Consider the following 21,113-nt stretch of genomic DNA (forward strand, 5'->3'; position numbering starts at 1 on the left):
GTCTCTGGCTGTGGCCATCAGCAAGCAGAGTGGCTGTTTACCAACACACCACCACAGGGCTTTCCTGGGCAATAACAGGAATTTATGATTGGGAAGAGCTCACGGTATGGAAACACAGGAGAATCTTCTCCCGTGGCATCCAGGGCATGGAAAACAAAGGGAACATTTTTGCTCCATCCTACTGAACCACTGAATCTTTGAGGGGGGAAAAGCCCTCCAGAACCATCAAGTGCAACCTGTGACTTAAGAGCAGCACCCAAACATAGAAACCCAATCCCTCATATAATTAAATAATCTTTATTTTTATAAAACATAATACAAAGCATCTACACCATTCACTGGTGGAACATTAGTTGCTATTACACAGTAATTCAGACACAAGTTATTATTTCACACTAGTTCTGCAGTTTCCTCTCACAGTTTGCTCTAGCCACTATGGACTAGCCTGAGGACAGGTCCCACCCTGTGCTCCACAGCTTGGAATTTGTACTTTTGGGTCTGTGATTCTATGCTGGAGCCCACTAAATGGGCTACGAGGCCTTGCTCTGCCTCATAAAGCCATTTCTAATTGCCCTTTTGGGTTTTTTGTTTTTTTACTTTCTAAAGCCTCAGAGCTGAGCAGTGCTCTCCTTCTTCCAACCAAGTTTCCCCCCCCTGTTCAGAAAATGGGACCACTCAAACCACTTTATTTCAAACTATCTTCAAACAGGTGATTCACACATTCTGCAGTCACTGCCGTCCTCATCCTCCTGGCCAGGTAAGGGCTGGGACCCCAAAAAGCTGCACCCCAACCCTCAGCAAAGCTCAGAGCCCAAACGACCAGGGCTGCTCTGGAAACTCTTCATGGTGGGCACTCAGCAGCTCCCCAGGAAGGACCAGCCTGTTTTCACCTGCATTTCTGCAGGAGCTGCTGCTGAAAGCCCTCGTTCCCTGCTCAGGCCAGTGCCTCAGACCCTTTTGGCTCCAGATTCCTGCAATCCTGAAAGCCCAGCAGACCCCTTTTCCTCAGCTCAGGGCTGGTTGTGAGCTCAGCAGCACAGCTGAGCTTTATGAGCGTGTCCAGCTCACTCCCTGTGACTCCTGCCCTTTAGCACCTTTGCAAAACACCTCACTCCTGCTTTTGGGATGCTGGGAAGCGCCCAGCTCGGGTGACAAAGCGCTGCTGATGGCTCACAGCAGCAAGTGCTTCACTCAAAGCAACTTTTATACAGCACAGCCTGACACAAACCACCCAGAATCCATCAAAGGTGGCTTGGTGCTAAATGGAAACACCCTGTGAGGTAGGTAAGACTGGACCCACTTCCCAAAGTGGGTTAAGTTGAGGCAAAAAGGCTCCTGGATGTGCTCAACAGAGGAGCAGAGCTGGGGAAAAGAACCAGCAAGCCCCAACCAGCCCTTCTGCTCTCCTTTTCAAGGCTTGATAGTGCAGGATGAGTCAAGTTTCCTCTCCAGGACCAGATCATCAGTTGGCTCTGCTCATCTGAAGGGGTTTTTTTGGGGCTTCTTCAGGGTCTTTGGCTGCAGCAAGCAAGGCTCAAGCAAAAGGGGGCACCTGAGCTGCACTGGAGGCTCAAAGGAAATGCTAAAAATCACAGCAAAAATAAAGGAACAGCTTAAGGACATGCAATGTAATAAACTCCAGAAGCTGCCAGCTGGGCATGGATTTTGCCTACAAATGTGACCAGATAAATAATGTTTATTTTTCTCACAGTCAGGTTTATTTTTGCTTTAAAAAGACCAGATTCTGGGCCTCTCATTTCTTTAATTACTAAGCTGCAAAATAAATCTCTCTGACCCTCTAAATGTTCACTTTTATAAAGTGACTCAGACACAGTCAGAGGGAAATCAAAGCCCAGGGATCAAGGCATCAGCTCAGATGAAGGAGAGCCAAGGTCAGTCTGTGGCTTCCACAGGGCAGATTCTGGGCAACCAGAAACCCCAGTTTGGATTTGGGGCACAGCAGAGGGAATTTTGGTGTTCTGGAGACAAAATCAGGGCTTGGATCATCAGCGAGAAAACCCCTGATTGGCAAATCCTGATGGGGCTTCTCAAAGTGGAGTGTGCTGGTTACCCAAGGAGCTAAAAGCAGTGTTTGCAGGGGAGTTTTAACAGTCGGGGAAGAAGAGGGAAAAATCAGGAAAAAATTTCCCTTCTGGGTCTGTGTCTTTGGGTGTATTCACAGAGCACCTAATCCTGTAATTAGGCAGTGCTGATTAGAGCTTCTGGACACTACCGAAAATAAATTATCAATATGTTAATGAATAAGTTATTAAAAGGAGTTAGAAAGGGTAAGAAACAACAACCTACCTAAAATACTGATTTTTCTAGAGTCTCGCTCTAGCTGGACCACCAAAGTCGTTTCTCCCAAGGGAAACACAGGAATGATGAACCAAGTGCAGCTAACAACCATCACTTTTTTCATGTAGCACCTCTCAAGTAAAAATCTGAAAGTGCGTAACAGATGGAGCAGCTCCATCACCCCCAAGTCACAGAGGGGGAATTAGGCACAGAGTTCGAGTTGTGAGACTGGCCCAAGGTCACACAACGGGGTGGTGGAAGAGCCAGGAATCCCAGCTTGAATGCAACACTAGAACACTTCTTCTACCAGCATGGAGAGCCACTCTAGCTGCCTAGACTGCACAGGACACTGGACACGGAGACCTAGCGTTACCTCCTCCTCTCTTCCAAGATCCTGAAGGAGCTGGCTACACACATCACTATTTACACCTGCGCTGCTGGACTAGCCATGCTTAGTCTATAAAATTAGCCCTTCTTTCCCTCCTCGTTCAGGCCGTGCTTGCATGCACACCGCGCCAGCCTCTGCCAGGCCGAGCACTGCAGACCCAGTGAATCCGTGGCATAGCTCCATGGATTTCAGTGGAGTTAGGCCAGGGATAAACTTGGCTCCAGAACCGCTAACGTGCGTTGGCTCCTCTCCCAACAGCGGCATTTCAGGCACGATCCCCCTCCTTGCCAGCCCGCGAACTCGAGGAACTCTTCGCTCAGCCTCCACTCAGCGGCTTTTGAGGTGCCCGTTGGTTTTCCAGCCCAGCTCGTGGCTCCTGCGGCTCCTCCAGGCCTGGTACTTCCTCATGCTCTTCCTGCGGGCGAAGCGGCAGATGCTGACCATGAACACCCAGGACACCACGTACATGATGACCCCTCCCAGCTTGATGTACCAGCGCGGCCTGGGCGAGGCCAGCTCGCAGTACATCAGCCAGGCCCCCATGCCGATGCGCACGCCGGTGAAGAGCACCACGAAGAGGAAATCCACCAGGTCGCCCGTGAAGGTGTGGTAGCGGCCCAGCTCCTTGAGGAACCAGCGGGCCTGCAGCAGCGGGTTGGTGATCTCGCTGCCGAAGATGACGGCGTTGACGTCCGCGGCCGACTCGCCCAGGGCCAAGGAGGCGGCGATGCCCACGATGCTCACCAGGTGGTGGGCCAGCATCAGGGCACCCTCCGTCTGGAAGTACACGCACCAACACAGGTCAAAGATGAAGTAGCCCAAGCTGAGGCACAGCCCGTGCACCTGAAGGGTTGTGTTGGGCGACCCTGAAAGGTAAAAGCAGAGCTTTAAAGCGTGGAGGTGACAGGATGTGAGACACTGCAGGGGTGGCACTGGTGACAGCCCGGCCACGGAAGTCCCGCGAGTGACAATGCCACAGTTGTTAGTCCGGCAGCTGCGCACACGTAATGGCCACACACGAGGTCACGCGCTCTGCAAACTGCAGCTGGGGAGGGGCATGACACCAGCAAAATACAGCACCAGGCTCTCCATTCCTCTAGGGCTTTCCACCACAGAGCGGCTGAGATACCACTGCAGGCATCATCCCTCGGGCAGGCTGGGGACTGACGTGCTGGGAGAGCCCCAGGGGAGGTGGGATCACGATTTCCTCACTCACCTGGGTGGCTCAGGGGCCAGGGGCCGTCGATGAAGCCGATGTAAGCAGACAGACAGGTGGCCAGGATGCCGTGGGTCAGCGTGACCAGCCTGCAGCTCCACTCGAGGTTCCGGTGCCGGTAGCGGTGGCAGAACCACTTGTAGAGGCAGAACCAGGCCAGCAGGCTGCAGGCTGCACGCAGGGGCAGCGGGAACAGCATCCTGTCCTGGGAAGAGCAGGACACAAGGGATCAGAAGGACAAAGTGAGCAGGAGGTCGAGCCTGTGGCAGTGTCAGCACAGCCCAGCATGGCTTTGCTCCGTAACCATCCCAGCCCTGAGTGTGCAGAGCTGCTTCCTGATGGGGCTGCTTGCTCCTGGAACATTTTCTCTGTGTGCAAACCACTTTATTCTCCTCACTGCAGGCTTCATTTCATCCTCACTGGCACCAAAACCTCCAAATCTTTTCGATGCAAAAGAATAAGAATCTATGCCTAAAAAGATTGCTTTTTGCAGCAGTATTTCTTTTATACATTTTCCCTCACACACACGGTGCAATAATCACTCAAACAAGCAAAAGACAAATGCCAGAACAAAATTACAGCACATAAACACTTGTGGATGTTGCTGAAACCCTCCAAATGCACATTACTCTATTCTACACCTCGTTCATATAATGCCCTCCCACGAAATGCGTGTCTCACTGCTCCTGAGCACGCAGGGCAGTGCAGCAGAAGAGGCTGAGTCAGAATTTGGGATACAGGAATTTCCAGTTGTGCCAAAGCTGCGCTAGTACCTGCTGCCCAGCTCTGGCCTCACCCCCAGGCCTGGGCAGCACCAGAGGGACTTCACGGGATGAGGAGTCAGAGCTGCAAAGCCCAACCTTCCTGTTTGGCCCATTGGAGCCTTCCCAGGCGTGACTGGAGGCTGGGTAAACAAAACTTTTACGTTTTAATGGGCCTTGGGAACGTGGAGAGATGAAATAAGGATGGGATTAACTGCTCTGAGCAGGCATTTCCATTCACATCCCTGGTGCTCCAGGTCCACACTCAGAGCAGATAAGGAAGGGAGAATTCTGATGTGACAAAAGGGATTGATGCTAGGAAGGCCAATATAATTTAAAAAGCAGCAATAGTTACAGAACAATAGATAACAAATAAATAACAAATAACCCTATATAATAAATAACAAATAATTCTATATAGTATACATATACACGAGAAATTATGAAATAACATGCAATCATATATAAAATTATGTATTTCCATATATATTTTATATAATATATATTATTTATATGTATTATATTATATAATATATATAATATAATATAATATAATATAATATAATATAATATAAGAGCAGATTCTTGGGAAAGTGCACTTCACTGGGAAGGAGCGCATTCCTGAGAAGGAGCGCATTCCTGGGGAGGTACACATCCCTGTGATGCTGCGCATCCCTGGGAAGGAGCACATCCCTGCCCTCCCTGCAGGATCCACCAGGGATCCACCAGGATGGTGAGCCCAGCTCCTGTTCCTGCACCCCACCAATCCCACTCTGTGTCTCGGAGCAGTGTCCCAAAGCTCCTGGGGCTCTTGGGGCGGTGCCCATTCCCTGGGAGCCTGGGCAGTGCCCAGCACCCTCTTTTCCTGATACCCAACCTAAATCTCCACTGGCACAGCTCCAGCCTGTCCCTGATCACAGAGATCAGCACTTCCCCCGTAAGGAAGCTGCAGACCCCCAATTGTCTCCTGCAGGTGAAACCGTCCAAATGCCCTCAGCATCTCCTCCTGTGGCCCCTCCAAACCCTTCACCCGTTCAGCCCAGCTGCCACACCAGGTCGTGTCCCCATGGGCACACCTAGAGGAGCACCGTGGTAGCCTGGGGACACAGAAACAGTCCCACAGCCACCCTGCCTGCTGCAATCACCCCGTGTGTGCCACAGAGATACAGGCACAAAGCACACCCGGCGTTTCACAGGCACAAAGCACACACAGAGTTTCACAGGCACAAAGCACGCCCGGTGTTTCTCAGGCGCAAAACACACACAGAGTTTCACAGGCACAAAACACACACAGAGTTTCACAGGCACAAAACACACACAGAGTTTCACAGGCACAAAGCACACCCAGCTCTCCTCACACCTGTGAGCAGAACTTCTGCAGAGCTCCAGAGCTGTGTCAGGGCAGGCATCTCCATTCACATCCTGATGCTCCAGGTCCGGACTCAGAGCAGATAAGGAAGGGAGAATCCTGATGTGACAAAAGGGATTGACCAGCTGGAGGAGGCTGGTGGAAAGAGGAATGAGTTGTAACAATACCAAGGTCTTTTCCACACCTACTCATGAAAAAGATATGTTTCCATACCCTGGGATTTTTAGGATCCAGGGGAAGCAGCGGATTTTTGGAATAAGATGATCTTTAAGGTCCCTTCCAACCCAAACCACTCTGGGATTCTATGAGCAGCCAGGAAGAAAACCAGAGATGTTCACAGAGGAGCACTCAGAGCAGCAGCAGTCCAAGGTGACATCCCCCGAGGGGTTTTGTCACCCGGAATGGAGCAGTGCAGCTGCAGCGGGCTGGGAGAGCTCACAGCCTGCCTGCACATCCCCTCCATCCCCTGCTTATGCAGCAGTTACAAAGCCCAGCAGTTTCTTCTCACCGCAGGCATTCAGCGCTGCCCATTCTCTCTGCTGCCTTCCACATCCCAAATTCAGGGTTTAAGCAGGACACCTAAAGCAGCTACAGAAGTTCTTCCACCTCTCATGAGTTACAGTCAAAACAACCTCTCACATCCAAAAAACGTGGCGTTGGTTTTTTCCTTCATCCTGTCAAGTTTTACCTTTTGAAATACAGATGGTGGGAGTGGTTGACCTGTCTCTTACAGCACTCATAATTAGTGCTTTCAGCTGGGTGTCCAACAAGATACAGATCTTACTTTTCCAGTTCAGGCCAAGTACAGGTTCCTACTGCTACAAAATGCTCATCCTCCTGCTATTTCAGCACATCCTCGTGAGCATTAATAGTGCATTTGCCTCTCTGACAAATCTGAAGTCTCACCTTCCTCCCTCCACCTCTGCTGGCCCTCCAGTAGCCTCAGTAACACCTGAGAGGGAGCTGCTTTAATATTTAGCTTAAGACAAAGAAAAGCGTGAGCAGACAGAAGATTATAGGGCTGATGTTTTCACATTAGGAGCATGGTTAGGTGGAATATTAGGGGAAAAAAAATCCTTCAATGTGAGGGTGATGAGGAGCTGGGATGGAATTCCCAGAGAAGCTGGGATGGAATTCCCAGAGAAGCTGTGCCTGTCCATGGCCAGGTTGCATGGGGCTTGGAGCAACCTGGGATAGAATCAGATGATTTTTTGGGATAAGATGAGATGATCTTTAAGGTCCCTTCCAACCCAAACCACTCTGGGATTCTATGAGCAGCCAGGAAGAAAAACGGAGATGTTCACAGCGGAATACTCAGAGTCCTAAAGAGGCACAGATCATTTCATGCAGGAGGTGGGACACACAGAAATTGTGGGTTGATTTTTTTTGTTCCTAGCACAAACTTTGCACGGTGAGGTGCAAGGCAGTGAGTGAAATCACCTCCCTGTGGATCGTACCAGAAGCGAGGTGCAGCTTTATACACCAATTTTCCTGTTTGCTTTGTGCAGAGTCAGCCATTTCAATGGGCTGTGTTGCACTGGCTCGTTTGGCCTGCAGATGATCAGAGTTCAGCAAAACAGCTCAGGGCAGGAACCTCTGCAGACAGTTGTTTGCACACTGCTGCCTCATTTAGTACAGCCACAGTCTCCCCTTGCTCTCCTGGAGCTGTTCTAACCAGAGCTCACAGCACTGAAAAGCATCACAGAATTTATTTATTATCATACCCACACTGGGAAACTCCTTGTCCACAATTAAGCTGGGAATAAACAAGAGCTGGAAACCTGGGAGTTCAGTAGGCCGTTACTAAAATTCATCTTTTGTGGCTGTAAAAGCCCTCAGGGATATCTGACAGACTAAAAGCAGGCACCTCCATGAAAAATCACATTACTTGAAATAAGAAATACAGTGGGCTAGTGGAGCTGGGTGATTTCCTAGCATCACATTAGAGGGTTCAGCACTGAAATTATCCTTGGGTGTGATTTGGCAGATGAGAACCTGAGGGCACTTATTTTACACCAAACCTCCCCAGGTAATTCTGGTTTCACAAGCAGTCTGGGTGCCCTGGGATACTCTCCTAGCACTGTCCCTCAGCTGAAGAAAGAGGTTTTTCTCATTGGAAGCCAATCCAGGCTCTCCTCAACTCCAAACAGCAGAGCCCTGGTCCAGCAGGAGCAGAAACAACCAGAACCAGCCACTCAGTGGTGAATTAGGACATCTTGTAACCCCCAAGATGTTCTCATGCTTTTGATTGCTTCTCCAAAAAAACCACAGACAAGTTACCCTGCAGCCCTTCAGAACTGGGCATTGCCCCAGTGGAACCAGAGAGGCAGAGAAAAAACAAAAGACGGAGAAGGCCATGGCCAGAATTTAAATTATTCTTCTGTCCAGCAAGAGCAAACCCCTCAGTTTGGGGGCTCCTAAGCTTTCTGCAGCACTGATTCATTGGCAAAGCAGGCTGTGGGTGCATTGCTCACAAATCTGAGCCTCACAGCTCCAGCCTGACCTCCAGGGCTCCTGGCTCATTTCCTCACCTTCCTGACCTCACCTTTCCTCATTTCCTCTCTGCTTCCTGAGCTGCACAAAGGGAATGCACCAGTGACCTTGGCGTCCTCAGCCTTCCCTCAAGCCCCTCAGCCTCAGCCCTCACTCCTCAAGACCCAGAACAAAAGAACATCACAGCCATCGGTTCTTTTTCAAAAGAGAATATGTTTTTATTAGAAGTCCCATGACTCGGAGGAGTTTTTGGAAGAATACAGAGAGCCTGGCAGGTGCCCACACCTCAGGAGGCCACTCTGGCTCCTGCTTTCCCAAAAATATTAGCCCAGGAACTTGCCCGGGTTCACAGCTGCAATGCCTTCAGTGGATGTGTCCAAAATGAGGTTATTTCAGGTTATTTTTTAATCTCTCCAGACACCTTGAGGAGCCCCAGCCAAAGGCTGATATCTGCCCTGAACAGAGCCAAATTCAGTGAGATAAAGGCAGTGGAGGAGCTGCATCCCCATTGCTCCCCTTCCTCGCCTCTGCATTTGCTTCTCAGCTCTCAGTGAGGCTTTTGGAGGAGCCTAAATCTGAACTGTGGCCTTGAACAGAGGGAAATTCACATTAAAACCCCAGGGAAAATGTCAGAACATGATTCTGAGAGGTAAAGAAAACGAGAGAACTTTTCCATGCTCTGAGGCCTGCTGGTGTGGATCTGCCTAAACTTTCCTGTCACCCCTGGAAATAGTCACATTTTTGACTCATTAGCCATAAATTTAGCTTAAGTGGCTTGCAAATGAGCCAACCCCAGAACAGAAAGAGCATCCAGGGGGGCTCTTCGCTATCCTCCCTCTCCCACAAAAAGCCTGATTATTCTTCTTAAGCAATCCTAGCCTAGGCCAACACCTGCTCATGGAGTTTATAGGCACAAGTCTAATTCCTGACTCTTGTTTGTGAGGCCCTGAGTCAGTCCCAGAGAAATCACTCTGCTCTGAGATCAGCACCTGCCCCGATGGAAGTGTTAAAAAAGGAGTAAAGGAAATGTGTCATTAAAAACAAGGAGGTAAAACATGGCCTCACCTTGAGTACCATCACTTCACACTCAAAGGACAACTCCACTACACCCCTGCAAGCACTTCAGTCTTGTTCAGAGTCTTTCACTCGAGTATTTAGCCAAGCACATTGTCCAAATCCAGGATTATTAAGGAGGGTGAGGCTCAGGAAATCTTTGCCAGGTCACGCCCCTTACCCAGTCCCACGGGCAGGAAAATGGGGTTTTTCATATTTGATTTTCTCTACACTGTCAAATAACTCTGCATTGAAAATGAGGACAGAACACACAAGCTGTGCAATTATTGGTTGCAGATTGATCATCTCTGGCATTGCCACCCTCCTTGGGACTGTGCCATTGCTGGAGAACTCAGGGAATCAGTGCCAGGCTCCTCAGTTTCTGCTCAAATCCCTCTTCTCTCAGCTTTTCCACGTTCCTAGCACCGATCCATCTCCTCCAGGGGCAGCAGAAAGTCAATTCTCTGTCATTTTAGGAGTTCTTTTCACAGGAACAAGCTCCAGCAGCCAGGCCCAAACCCAGGGGATCATCCTCTACAACCCAGTAACGAGCAGCCAAGAAGTTTCCACAGGTGCACTCCTACTCCTGAAGAGACTGTGCGTCCAGGGAAGGGGCTTTTTTCCACATTTTCCTCCTTACAAAGCGACAAATTTCAACCATGAACCCCAAGGACACCACGTACATGGCCAGGCCCCCAGCCTTGAGGAGCCAGTTGGGTTCGGGGGACGTCACCATGCCGTACATGATCCATGCTCCCGCCCCGATCCGCAGCACCAGGAAGAGGAGCACGAAGAGGAAATCCACCACTTTTCCCAGGGAAGTGTGGTAGGAGCCCAATTCCCGCAGGAACCAGCGGGTCTGGAGCAGGGGGTTGGTGATTTCACTGACAAACAGCACGGCGTTCACCTCCGTGGCGGATTTGCCCAGCCCCAGCACCAGGATCATGCCGCAGATGCTCAGGGTGTGGTGGAGCAGCATCAGGTCCCCCTCGGTCTGGAAGTACAGGCACCAGCCCAGGTCAAAGATGAAGTAGCCCAAGGTCAGGGACAGCACGTGGATCTGGAGAGGGGTGTTTGGCGAACCTGGAATGGATGATGTGCGTAAGCCTGGGGTCTTATTTAAGATTTTTTCTACTTTACGGATCAGTACAGTCGATTGTGCTTCTCTCCTCCTAAATTTCCAGCCTCATCCAAGTGCCATTAGGGATATTTGGTTCTGCTTCCCCTTCACACCCCAGCCTGCCCAGCTGACCCATCCCATCTTGTCCCCCTCCTGCTTCCCGTCTCCTTCCAGCCTTTTGGAAAAGCCAGACCTCCATCAGCAGCACTATCTGAGGTTTAACAGCCAGCAAAACCCTGCAGCTGAATTTCAGGAGTTATTACAACCTTCAAGATGTGAAAGCACTTTGTTCTCCACACCTTGCTGCGCCTAATGCTGCAATAAACTCAAGCTGCCAACCCGGAAACTTCCAATTCGTACATGGACAAGCCAAAAAACCAAAAAAATTAAAATAACAAAAGGATGAACAGTGAGAAGTGGTGGAAAAAGAAGCAGCAAAATTAAACAACATTTGGCCCCAAACACACAGCTGTTAAGAGGAGAGGAGATCAGCCCCTAGCTCCACCTGTGACAGATGAGCACAGGTGAGCACAGGTGAGATTCCAAACATACCTGCGTGGGTCAGAGGCCAGGGGCCATCCAGGAACATGACATAGCCAGACAGGCAGGTGACAATGAGCCCGTGCAGGAGAGTGACCAGGCGACAGCTCCACTTGTAGGAACGCTGCCTGTTCCAGCGGCAGAAGCAGCTGTAGAGACACAGCCAGGTGACAAAGCTGCAGGTCACCTCCAGGACGATGGGAACCATCCTGCTGGACACGGAGGGACAGCGTGAGGAGGGCAGCAGCCCCTCAGAAAGCCGTGCTCACCCCAACCATCCTCCATGTCCACCCAGCACATCCATGGGGGAAAACCCCACAAAAACCGAAAGGAGCAGAACAAACCCTGTCCCCCTGCCGTGAGCACCGCGCCCTCCCGAGCCTCCTTAGCACCGTTTCCAAATTTCCCGAACGGGAAATCCACAACGCCAACCCTCCCGCTGCCAAAGCACCTCTGCCCTCGGGCACCGGCGGGGACCAGACCCCGACCCCATCCCGGCACTGGGGTGGGGGTACCCGGGACCCCCAAAATCCTCACCCCGCTCCGGCTCTGCGCGCCCGGGACCTGCGCCCGGCTGGGGCTGCCCGGCCGGGGAGGCGGTGCCGGCGCTCCCGGAGCCTTTTATCGTCCCTTCCCAGCCCTTCCCAGCTCTGCCCAGCCCAGCCCAGCCCTGCCCAGCCCGGCACGGCACGGCACGGCACGGCCCCCGCCGCATCCCCCGAGGATGCTCCGCGGCATCCCCGCCGGCCCAGCCCCGCTGTGCCTGCCCCGGGGGCGGACAGGGATGCGCGGAGCGGAGCTGCGAGCCCCGGGGCAGGGCCAGGCAGGGCCAGGCAGGGCAGGGAAGGGGGAACGGGGCGGGAGAAGCGGGAACAGGCGCTCGGTACCTCCGCCCAGCCTCGGCTCGCCCGGCTGGAGCCGTTCCGGAGGACGCCCAGACTTTATTTTTGGCTGGGCGTTTTCCTCCCTGGTGATGGAGAATAAAGCTGGATCAGGCTGGATGGGAGGTGCTGGTGTTCTTTACCTTCTTTTCTTCCTTTTTAAAAAATTTTCTATTGTTTTGCCGAGTGTCCTGGAGTCTTCTTCCAATCTGTCTCCCGGCTGGGGGTGCAGGGAGCGCCTTTGTGCGGATTGCAGGGAGGGGAGGCTGAGGCAGAACTCAGAGGGCTCGGGACGGGCTGGGAGTGGTGCCGGACACTCGGTGCTCGGGGAGATGTGCCACAGAACGTGCAGAACAGGATGAGTGAGCCAGGAGCTGAGCTAGAGCCAAGTTCATGGCTAGGAGTGAGTAACCAGGACAGGGCTGTGCTTCTTCCAAGTCCTGCCAGCCAGCTCTGCATCAGCACTGTGTCATCCCTGACTCAGTTTGCTTTAAAATCTGACACTGTGTCCCCCAAACAACCCAAATTTTCCCTGCAGCCAGAGCTCTACACTGGGAATGAAACAACTGAGAGCGTAAGAGCCCTTCCCAGTGAGATCTGCCATGTGTGCTGCACTCCACAGGATGCTCCTGTGAGTTATACACTCAAATATCCTTTTAATTGGATCCTAGATTATAGGCTGCTCTTATAATTGAGCTAAAACTTGCTGATTTTTGTCTCCTTTTCTAGCATTTTGAAGCAGGAGCCCCAGCACAGAGAAAGGGGGTCCCACTGCAGTTTGAGCATCTGTAAAGCTGAGCCTGAATTTAAGCTAAAATCTTTTATTGGACTGTTAGGATCCATTCCAATTCTACCACAGGTGGAAATCTCAAGGCGGTGAGCATCAGCAATGATGAGGAAACTTGGTGGTGTCATTTGGGTGCTGAAAAATGCTCAAAATCTCCCTTCAGTCCACAGGGAAACCTGGGAAGGACAAGGAATATTCCCCCAGCTTGCACTCCCTCACCTCACAGGTGGAAATCAGAGGAGGAAAGAAATGAATGAACAATAAAAGAAATTAAATACCAACATCAATTTGTTAATTTTCCAGTTCTCCCCAGTCCTGCTTGAACTTGGGCACTGCTAAATGTCCATTGCTGAGGTAGCCCAGCTGCTGGAGCGCAGCTGGAATTGCCACAGCAGCTCTCCTTGGAGAGGGGCAGGCACAGGGAGCATGGGGACAGTCCAGGCACAGCTCTGGGCACAGCTCAGCTGCTCAGGAGGTCACCGAGTTCCCACAGGGAGCAATTTGCTCCCTCCATTGTTCCTCCCTGGCTGTGGGAGGTGACTCCTGCTCCTGGAAAGCTGGAATTTCCTGCCGTGTTTATTTGAAATCCCTCAGATGTGAGGCTGGAAGCGTTCCTGGGTGGCAGGGGAACGAAGCTCTTTCCCTTCCAGCTGGAGCTTTTTGTGGAGCAAACAAACTGCTGGTGTTTGTTTTCCCACTCAGGGCCAGTTTATCAATAAATCCCAGGGAATTGTCGTTGTGTTTATAAACTTTGTGGAGGAGATGAACCCTCAGGATGTTTTTGCACAACGCCTGGCACAGCTTGGCCTTGATCTCAGTGGAAATATTCACGTGCAGGTGCTGTTATTCAGCTTTTAATACATCGGTGGTTTCCCTCCCAGTTTTCAGGAACATTATTCCAAAACTCATGCAGGTGGGAGCAAATTACTTGGAGGAATTCCTGAGAACCAAAGGAATGGTTTGGAATAGAAACCACATTTGGACCTTAATGAATCTTCTCAAGGCTCTAAGAGTATATGGATGTACAGTAAATTGTAAATAGATTATTGGAAATAACTGATTTAACTTTATTTTTGGTCCCTTTTGATCAAAGGGCTCAGAAACCTCTGCAAGCCTGGACCAAGTCACTTGACTCTGAAGGCAAAATACAAATTACAGCTCAGCTCCCAGGAGTTAATTCAGGAATTCCTGGGTAAAACGTGCAGGCTGAGGTTATGTAGACAATCAGTTCTCACTGTTGAAATAACTGCTGATAATCTATGAAATAATTTGAGATTTTCACAGTGGAAACAAGCTGGAAACTGCAGCTGTGCTGAGGTTTGGGTTAATAAATGTCCTCGGTGATGGGTGGCAGGAGAATCAGCGGTGATGTTCATCATTCCCTAAATTCTGCTGCTTGGCACAAATTGAGCACTGGGAGGAGGAAATTGGATTTTCATCACCATTGCCTATCAGGGATCAAGTCCTTTTTCCAAGGTCATGCAGGAAGTAAAATAAAACAGAGTGGCCCAAAGGTTCAGATTGGTGTTTAAATTTGTCCTTATCTGCTAATCTTAAATATCCATATCAGCCAAAATTAATTAAAAAGTAAAGGAGAAATAAGAGAACAGAAAATAAATTCCTTACAGCTCAAAGACCAGAAGGCATCTCAGTAATAGCTTGTTATTATTTGGTATCAGATAAAACTCAAAAAAAGAGGAAAAGAAATAAAAAAGAGAAGGTCAAGACTCATTTTCATCCCATTCATTTGTGTAAATCAACACAAACCACAATTCTCCCAAGGTTTCCAATAACAAGACCTGGACACAAGTTTTGCAAAAGACAGGTTTTTTTTCGGTTGTTTGTTTGGTTTTTTTTAAAAGGAAAAATAAGAAGGTTCTAAAATACTTAATTAAAAAACAAAAAAAAAGAAGAAAAAAACCAAAAAGCACCTTTAGAAAGGGAGCAGGAGGTGCAAAGCAAGTGGAGGGGGAGCCTGGGGCAAACCAAGGCTCCCACCCAGCCACGGGGCTGCGGTGAAATGAACTCAAACCTCGGCTCAGTTTGGGGGCTGTGCGTGACAGGGACAGCAGGAGGGACCCTCCTTCCTTTTGGGGACCTCTGGGACGGGATGGGGACAGAGAAAACAGAGAAAGAGAGAGAGGAGAGTCCTGGCACAGGATCCCTGCCCGGGAGGATGCGGAGCTGCAAGCGGAGGAGCCATGCGAGGACAGCCAAGGACGGGAGGGACAGTGCCACTGTGGGGGCTTGGGCAAGGGGACAGTGTCACTGCAGGGGCTGGGGGAGAGGGGAAATGTCACAGTGGGGGCTCGGGGAAGGGCTGGGCTGCAGTTTGAGTCCCTGCACAGCCCCGCTGCTGGGGGTTCCTGGCGCAGCCGGCGGCGGAAGGCACTGGAAGGCCCCGAGCGTCGTCGGTGGTGCACGGCCTGGAGGCAGAGCTGCTCTCGCCCTCGCTGCACACGAGGTCTCAGTGGAGGTAGGTGGGTTGGTTCCATCGGTACCAGGAGCTGTTGGCAGCACGGAACGACAAAAACCATCCTGATTTCCCGCTCAGCCCCACCCGGGTCAGCGCGTCCTGCAGGTTGCTCAGCAGAGTGCAGAAATCACATCCTGCCACTCCTGAGCATCCCAGAATATCCTGAGCTGGAAGGGACCCACCAGGATCAGCAAATCCAACTTCTGTCCCTGCACAGGACACAACAAGAATCCCACCTGTCCCTGAGGGGTCACACGTGAAGCTTCACACAGGAACGCTCCACACTGCTGGAATCCCTGAGGCTTTTCCTGTTCTTCCTGGAGATCCCAGGGTTTTCCCCCAGTCCCCGATGCCCTGGGTTGGTTTGGGGTTTTTTGTGGGTTTTTCTGCCTTACCCTGAAGAGTTGAAGCCAGAAGAGTTCATGGCAGCTTTGGAGTTGCTCTGGGCTGTGCCGGGGCTGCTGGCATGGAGGGCACTGCCAGGGGACGAGGGCCTGCTGGAGTTCCCTGGGGAGCACGAGGATGTCACTGCGTGGGACAGAGCACAGTGAGCCTGGCATCTCCTCTTCCTGCCCAAATTCCCACCCCATCCCTGTGCCCGCCCTGTGGCTCCTCTGATTCCCTGCCCTGGGGAACATGGGAGGACCCCAGGAATGTTCCCTGCTCCTGTATCTGGGAATTTCTGGTCTCCAAAGAGATCTGACACTGACCCATCCTTTATTTGGCTCCTCTGATTCCCTGCCCCTGCCCTGGGGAACATGGGGGATCCCAGGAATGTTCCCTGCTCCTGTATCTGGGAATTTCTGGTCTCCAAAGAGATCTGACACTGACCCATCCTTTATTTGGCTCCTCTGATTCCCTGCCCCTGCCCTGGGGAACATGGGGGATCCCAGGAATGTTCCCTGCTCCTGTATCTGGGAATTTCTGGTCTCCAAGGAGATCTGACACTGACCCATCCTTATCTGGCTCCTCTGATTCCCTGCCCCTGCCCTGGGGAACGTGGGGGATCCCAGGAATGTCCCCTGCTCCTGTATCTGGGAATTTCTGGTCTCCAAGGAGATCTGACACTGACCCATCCTTTATCTGGCTCCTCTGATTCCTGCCCTAGGGAATGTGGGGGACCCCAGGAATGTCCCCTGTTCCTGTATCTGGGAATTTCTGGTCTCCAAGGAGATCTGACACTGACCCATCCTTTATCTGGCTCCTCTGATTCCTGCCCTAGGGAATGTGGGGGACCCCAGGAATGTCCCCTGTTCCTGTATCTGGGAATTTCTGGTCTCCAAGGAGATCTGACACTGACCCATCCTTTATCTGGCTCCTCTGATTCCTGCCCTAGGGAATGTGGGGGACCCCAGGAATGTCCCCTGTTCCTGTATCTGGGAATTTCTGGTCTCCAAGGAGATCTGACACTGACCCATCCTTTATCTGGCTCCTCTGATTCCTGCCCTAGGGAATGTGGGGGACCCCAGGAATGTCCCCTGTTCCTGTATCTGGGAATTTCTGGTCTCCAAGGAGATCTGACACTGACCCATCCTTTATCTGGCTCCTCTGATTCCTGCCCTAGGGAATGTGGGGGACCCCAGGAATGTCCCCTGTTCCTGTATCTGGGAATTTCTGGTCTCCAAGGAGATCTGACACTGACCCATCCTTATCTGGCTCCTCTGATTCCCTGCCCCTGCCCTGGGGAACATGGGGGGACCCAGGAATATCTCCTGTTCCTATATGTGGGAGTTTCTCATCTTCACAGAGGTCTGACTCTAACCCATCCTTTATCTGGCTCCTCTGATTCCCTGCCGTGAGGAACATGGGGGGAACCCAGGAATGTCCCCTGTTCCTATATCTGGGAATTTCTGGTCTCTACAGAGATCTGACTCTAACCAACTCTTTATTTGGCTCCTCTGATTCCCTGCCCCTGCCCTGGGGAACATGGGGGGACCCAGGAATACCTCCTGTTCCTATATGTGGGAGTTTCTCATCTTCACAGAGGTCTGACTCTAACCCACCCTTTATTTGGCTCCTCTGATTCCTGCCCTGGGGAATGTGGGGGATCCCAGGAATGTCCCCTGCTCCTGTATCTGGAATCTCAGGTCTCCAAGGAGATCTGACTCTAACCAACTCTTTACCTGGCTCCCAGCTGTGCCTGCCTCCCAAACCTGAACACCCCAGCCCAGGATTATGCTGGAAATGTTCTTCTGCCCAGTGTTTTCCACGTTTTTACCCCACCCAACAGCATGGCTGGGCTGTTCCCATCCCAGCTGTGTGGGGCCACTTTCCCTGGCCAAAGCCAAGGCTCTGATGAAGATCATCCTGCAGATGTGACCCAGGAATGGGGAGCCAGGGATAAGAGGGCAGAGGAAGGAGGGAAGGGAGGTTCCCCAAGGCTCACCAGTCCCAGGCATGGTGCTGTGCACTGGATTGACGGAGAGGGGCCCCAAGGAGCCTGAGGTAGAGACCTAGGCAGGAACAGAGGCACTGAGAGGGGAGAAATCACATCCTGCCACTCCTTTCACAGCCCCTGCGGGGTGTGCTGGCTCCCAGGGACAGCTGGGGCTCTCCTGGGTATTTCCAGTCATATTCCAGGGTGGAAACACCATTCCCATATCCAAGGAATATATATATATATATATATATATATATATATATATATATATATATAATATATATAGTAGTAGTAGTAGTAATAATAATAATAATAATAATAATAATTCTATATAATTATATTATATATAGATGTTATAGAACTATAGAATTACATATATAGCTATTACTATATTTCTATGTATTATTATATTATATTAAAATATTGTGTGTCTATATCATAATATATTATCATTATATTATGTAAAAATATCTATGTATTAAAATATATATTTAATATATTTATAGTTATTTATATATATAAATATATGCATATGTGTGTGTGTGTGTGTATCCAAGGCCATGGGAAGAAATCAGAATTAGTGTTGCATATGCCTGGCACTCTCCACATCCATCTCAATTTATGAATCAGCTGTGAAAAAGCCTGAAATAATGACATTTTCTGGAAGTCTCAAGGTAAATTTGTAGGAGCCATGGTCTTTGTCTCAGACTGGGCATTCTCAGCCCGAAATGTCCCAGCTCCCTCTGGTTTTGGGCACGAAAAAATATCCCAATCTCCTTCAGGGAGCTGAATCCTCAGGTGACAACTGGCAATTTGGGAGCTACCATCCAAATTAGCATTTATTCCTGAAGGCAGCACTTTGTTCAGGGACAGCAGTCACAGGGGAACAATTCACCCAAGCTCCTGCTCTGGGAATCCAAATGTTTGTTTGGGGACCAAATTTCCCCTGATGTTTTCCTGCCTTCTGATGGAGGATTCCAAAAACCAGGAGATTTCAAGATAAAATTCACATTCTGCCTCCCGCTCCTGTGGGAGCTGCAGAATCTGAATTTTATCTTGAATTTCTGAAATTTTATCTCTTATCCACTGAGGAAGCTCCTGCCACTTTTAAATGGCAAAGGCACCAAGCAACTCTTGAAATGAAGCAGCAGAAATGCAGCTAAATTGATATCAGTGTATGCAATCCTCATCCCCCATTAATTTGGGAAAGATTTTCTTCATCAATCTCAAGGGGGAAAGCTTTGGGATAGCATCATGATTTGACTAAATTATCCTACAATTAAACCAATCAATTCCTCTTAGGAAACTTGTCTTTTCTTTCCATAAATAATAATAAACAAAATTATCGCTTAATTAATTGTTATAATTTAGCTGATTGTTTCCAATGGGTGGCGTAATAAGAAATGTTCTGGGTGAGATTCCACTCGGGGGGGTGGATCCCAAGTGCCTCACCAGTCTGGAGTTGTAGATGGGTGATTTGATGGGGGATGGCATCGGGCAGCTGATCCGCTTTTCCTTCTGGCGCCGGTTGCAGAACCAGACCCGAACCACTTCCTTCTCCATGGAGAGCTGCTCTGCTATCAAGGAGATCTCCTCTGAGCTGGGCTTGGGGTTCTGCTGAGAGAGGCAGGAGGTTAAAAAAAAAACAAAAAACCCAATAAATGTGCTCTGAGCTGGGCTTGGGGTTCTGCTGAGAGAGGCAGCAGGTTAAAAAAACCCAAAAAGCACAAGGAGATCTCCTCTGAACTGGGATCTCTGGGCTTGGGGTTCTGCTGAGAGAGGCAGGAGGTTAAAAAAACCCCAAAAAAACCCTATAAATGTGCTCTGAAGTGGGCTTGGGGTTCTGCTGAGAGAGAAAGCAGGTTAAAAAACCCCAAAAAGTGCAATAAGTCTGCTCTGAACTGGGATCTCTGGGCTTGGGGTTCTGCTGAGAGATGCAGGAGATTTAAAAAGCCCCCAAAATCACAAGGAGATCTCTAAGGTGGGCTTGGGGTTCTGCTGAGAGAGGCAGCAGGTTAAAAAAAAACCAAAAAACCCAATAAATGTGCTCTGAGCTGGGCTTGGGGTTCTGCTGAGAGAGGCAGGAGGTTAAAAAACCCCAAAAAGCGCAATAAGTCTGCTCTGAACTGGGATTTCTGGGCTTGGGGTTCTGCTGAGAGAGGCAGGAGGTTAAAAAAGCCCCCAAAATCACAAGGAGATCTCTAAAGTGAGCTTGGGGTTCTGCTGAAAGAGACAGCAGGTTTAAAAAAAACCAAAAAATCCAATAAATGTGCTCTGAGCTGGGCTTGGGTTTCTGCTGAGAGAGGCAGGAGGTTTAAAAGCCCAAAAAAAACCCCAATAAATGTGCTCTGAGCTGGGCTTGAGGCTCTGCTGAGAGAGGCAGGAGGTTTAAAAGCCCAAAAAAAGCACAAGGAAATGTCTGAGCCGGGCTTGGGGCTCTGCTGAGAGAGGCAGCAGGTTAAAAAAGACCCAAAGAACACAAGGACATCTCTGAACTGGGACCTCTGAACTGAGACCTCTGGGCTTGAGGTTCTGCTGAGAGAAGCAGGAGGGTAAAAAAAAAAAAAAAAAAACCAACCCAAAAAGCACAAGGAGATCTACTCTGAACTGGGATCTCTGAGCTTGGGGCTCTGCTGAGAGAGGCAGGAGGTTTAAAAGCCCAAAAAAAGCACAAGGAAATGTCTGAGCTGGGCTTGGGGTTCTGCTGAGAGAGGCAGGAGGTTAAAAAGCCCCAAAGAGCATCAGGGGCTGCTGAGAGGACAAGGGTGGGGCTGGCTGCGAGCTGGGGAGGGGACAAAAGCTCCGAGGGTAAATATTTGGGTCAGAGATTATGTTCTGTGAAGCACAAAGTGGAGTCAGGGGGGATGAGTCTCCTGCCCCTGTCACAAATCTCTTCCCTCTTTGACCTTAATAGCACAAAAATCAGAGCTGGGCTCACCTAAACCTGGTGGCCTTGCCACTGTCCAGGGGACAGGAGCTCAGAAAAGTCACTGCCTCTCTCTTCCCTGTCTCATTTAGAAAGAGAAATAACAGAGCCCACCCTGCCCTCTGAGTCATTTCTTTTCATTCCTTTTAGCTCTGTGGGGTTTGCTCAGAGTTGAAGCTCAGAAATGTCAAAGATACCTGGCACAGAGGTGCCAAGATAATATTCCCATTGCAGAAAATGCCCTCTACCAGCTAAAAATGAGCTGCTAAAATGAGCTGATGATGACTGAGCAAGTTTTGATATGAGGTAGAAACCAAGAAAAAACAAGCTTAGGAACAGTTTTGATTTGAGAACTTTCCAAGGCACAGTTTAGTCCTATTGATTAAAATTCTGTTTGAGGCCTGTAGTGATTTTTCCCGAAATTC

General features: G+C 50.1%; 3 protein-coding genes across 6 annotated transcripts in view; all 3 read right to left on the bottom strand.

Annotated features, from left to right (window-relative positions):
• Positions 1–281: 281 nt before the first annotated feature.
• Positions 282–9,725, bottom strand: LOC121360610 (TLC domain-containing protein 5-like). 3 transcript variants are annotated; one of them, XM_041480581.1, is made up of 4 exons: positions 9,591–9,725; positions 6,024–6,131; positions 3,903–4,107; positions 282–3,552 (listed from the first exon to the last, which is right to left on the bottom strand). In XM_041480581.1, the coding sequence occupies exons 3-4, from the start codon at positions 4,099–4,101 to the stop codon at positions 3,014–3,016; spliced, it is 738 nt and encodes a 245-aa protein (XP_041336515.1). In that variant the 5' UTR covers positions 4,102–4,107; positions 6,024–6,131; positions 9,591–9,725; the 3' UTR covers positions 282–3,013. The 3 variants fall into 3 exon arrangements, with proteins under 3 accessions (XP_041336515.1, XP_041336514.1, XP_041336513.1); XM_041480580.1 differs by having other exon boundaries at positions 6,024–6,167; positions 9,591–9,698; XM_041480579.1 differs by lacking the exon at positions 6,024–6,131 and having other exon boundaries at positions 9,591–9,717.
• Positions 8,719–11,856, bottom strand: LOC121360612 (TLC domain-containing protein 5-like). Of its 2 annotated transcripts, none has more exons than XM_041480583.1 (3): positions 11,776–11,856; positions 11,251–11,447; positions 8,719–10,661 (listed from the first exon to the last, which is right to left on the bottom strand). In XM_041480583.1, the coding sequence occupies exons 2-3, from the start codon at positions 11,444–11,446 to the stop codon at positions 10,159–10,161; spliced, it is 699 nt and encodes a 232-aa protein (XP_041336517.1). In that variant the 5' UTR covers position 11,447; positions 11,776–11,856; the 3' UTR covers positions 8,719–10,158. The 2 variants fall into 2 exon arrangements, with proteins under 2 accessions (XP_041336517.1, XP_041336516.1); XM_041480582.1 differs by having other exon boundaries at positions 11,251–11,450; positions 11,776–11,837.
• Positions 11,857–15,298: 3,442 nt separating this feature from the next.
• POU2F3 (POU class 2 homeobox 3) overlaps positions 15,299–21,113 on the bottom strand; it is a 43,633-nt gene continuing 37,818 nt past the window's right edge. The window contains exons 11-14 of the mRNA XM_041480597.1: positions 19,215–19,376; positions 17,769–17,835; positions 15,778–15,910; positions 15,299–15,413 (exon numbers count right to left, since the gene is read on the bottom strand). Of these exons, the coding sequence (XP_041336531.1) occupies positions 15,374–15,413; positions 15,778–15,910; positions 17,769–17,835; positions 19,215–19,376 (402 nt within the window). The 3' untranslated portion in view covers positions 15,299–15,373. The remainder of the gene's footprint in view (positions 15,414–15,777; positions 15,911–17,768; positions 17,836–19,214; positions 19,377–21,113) is intronic.

Source organism: Pyrgilauda ruficollis, unplaced genomic scaffold (genome assembly GCF_017590135.1).
Source record: "Pyrgilauda ruficollis isolate IOZ18807 unplaced genomic scaffold, ASM1759013v1 scaffold52, whole genome shotgun sequence".
In the NCBI taxonomy this organism is placed as follows: domain Eukaryota; kingdom Metazoa; phylum Chordata; class Aves; order Passeriformes; family Passeridae; genus Pyrgilauda; species Pyrgilauda ruficollis.

Coding starts and splice junctions, on each gene's coding strand:
- LOC121360610 (XM_041480579.1), bottom strand. Junction 3,553..3,902: donor CTGGCCCCTGAGCCACCCAG/GTGAGTGAGGAA, acceptor TTTACCTTTCAG/GGTCGCCCAACACAACCCTT.
- LOC121360612 (XM_041480583.1), bottom strand. CDS start 11,446: ATGGTTCCCATCGTCCTGGAGGTGACCTGCAGCTTTGTCACCTGGCTG. Junction 10,662..11,250: donor CTGGCCTCTGACCCACGCAG/GTATGTTTGGAA, acceptor CATCCATTCCAG/GTTCGCCAAACACCCCTCTC.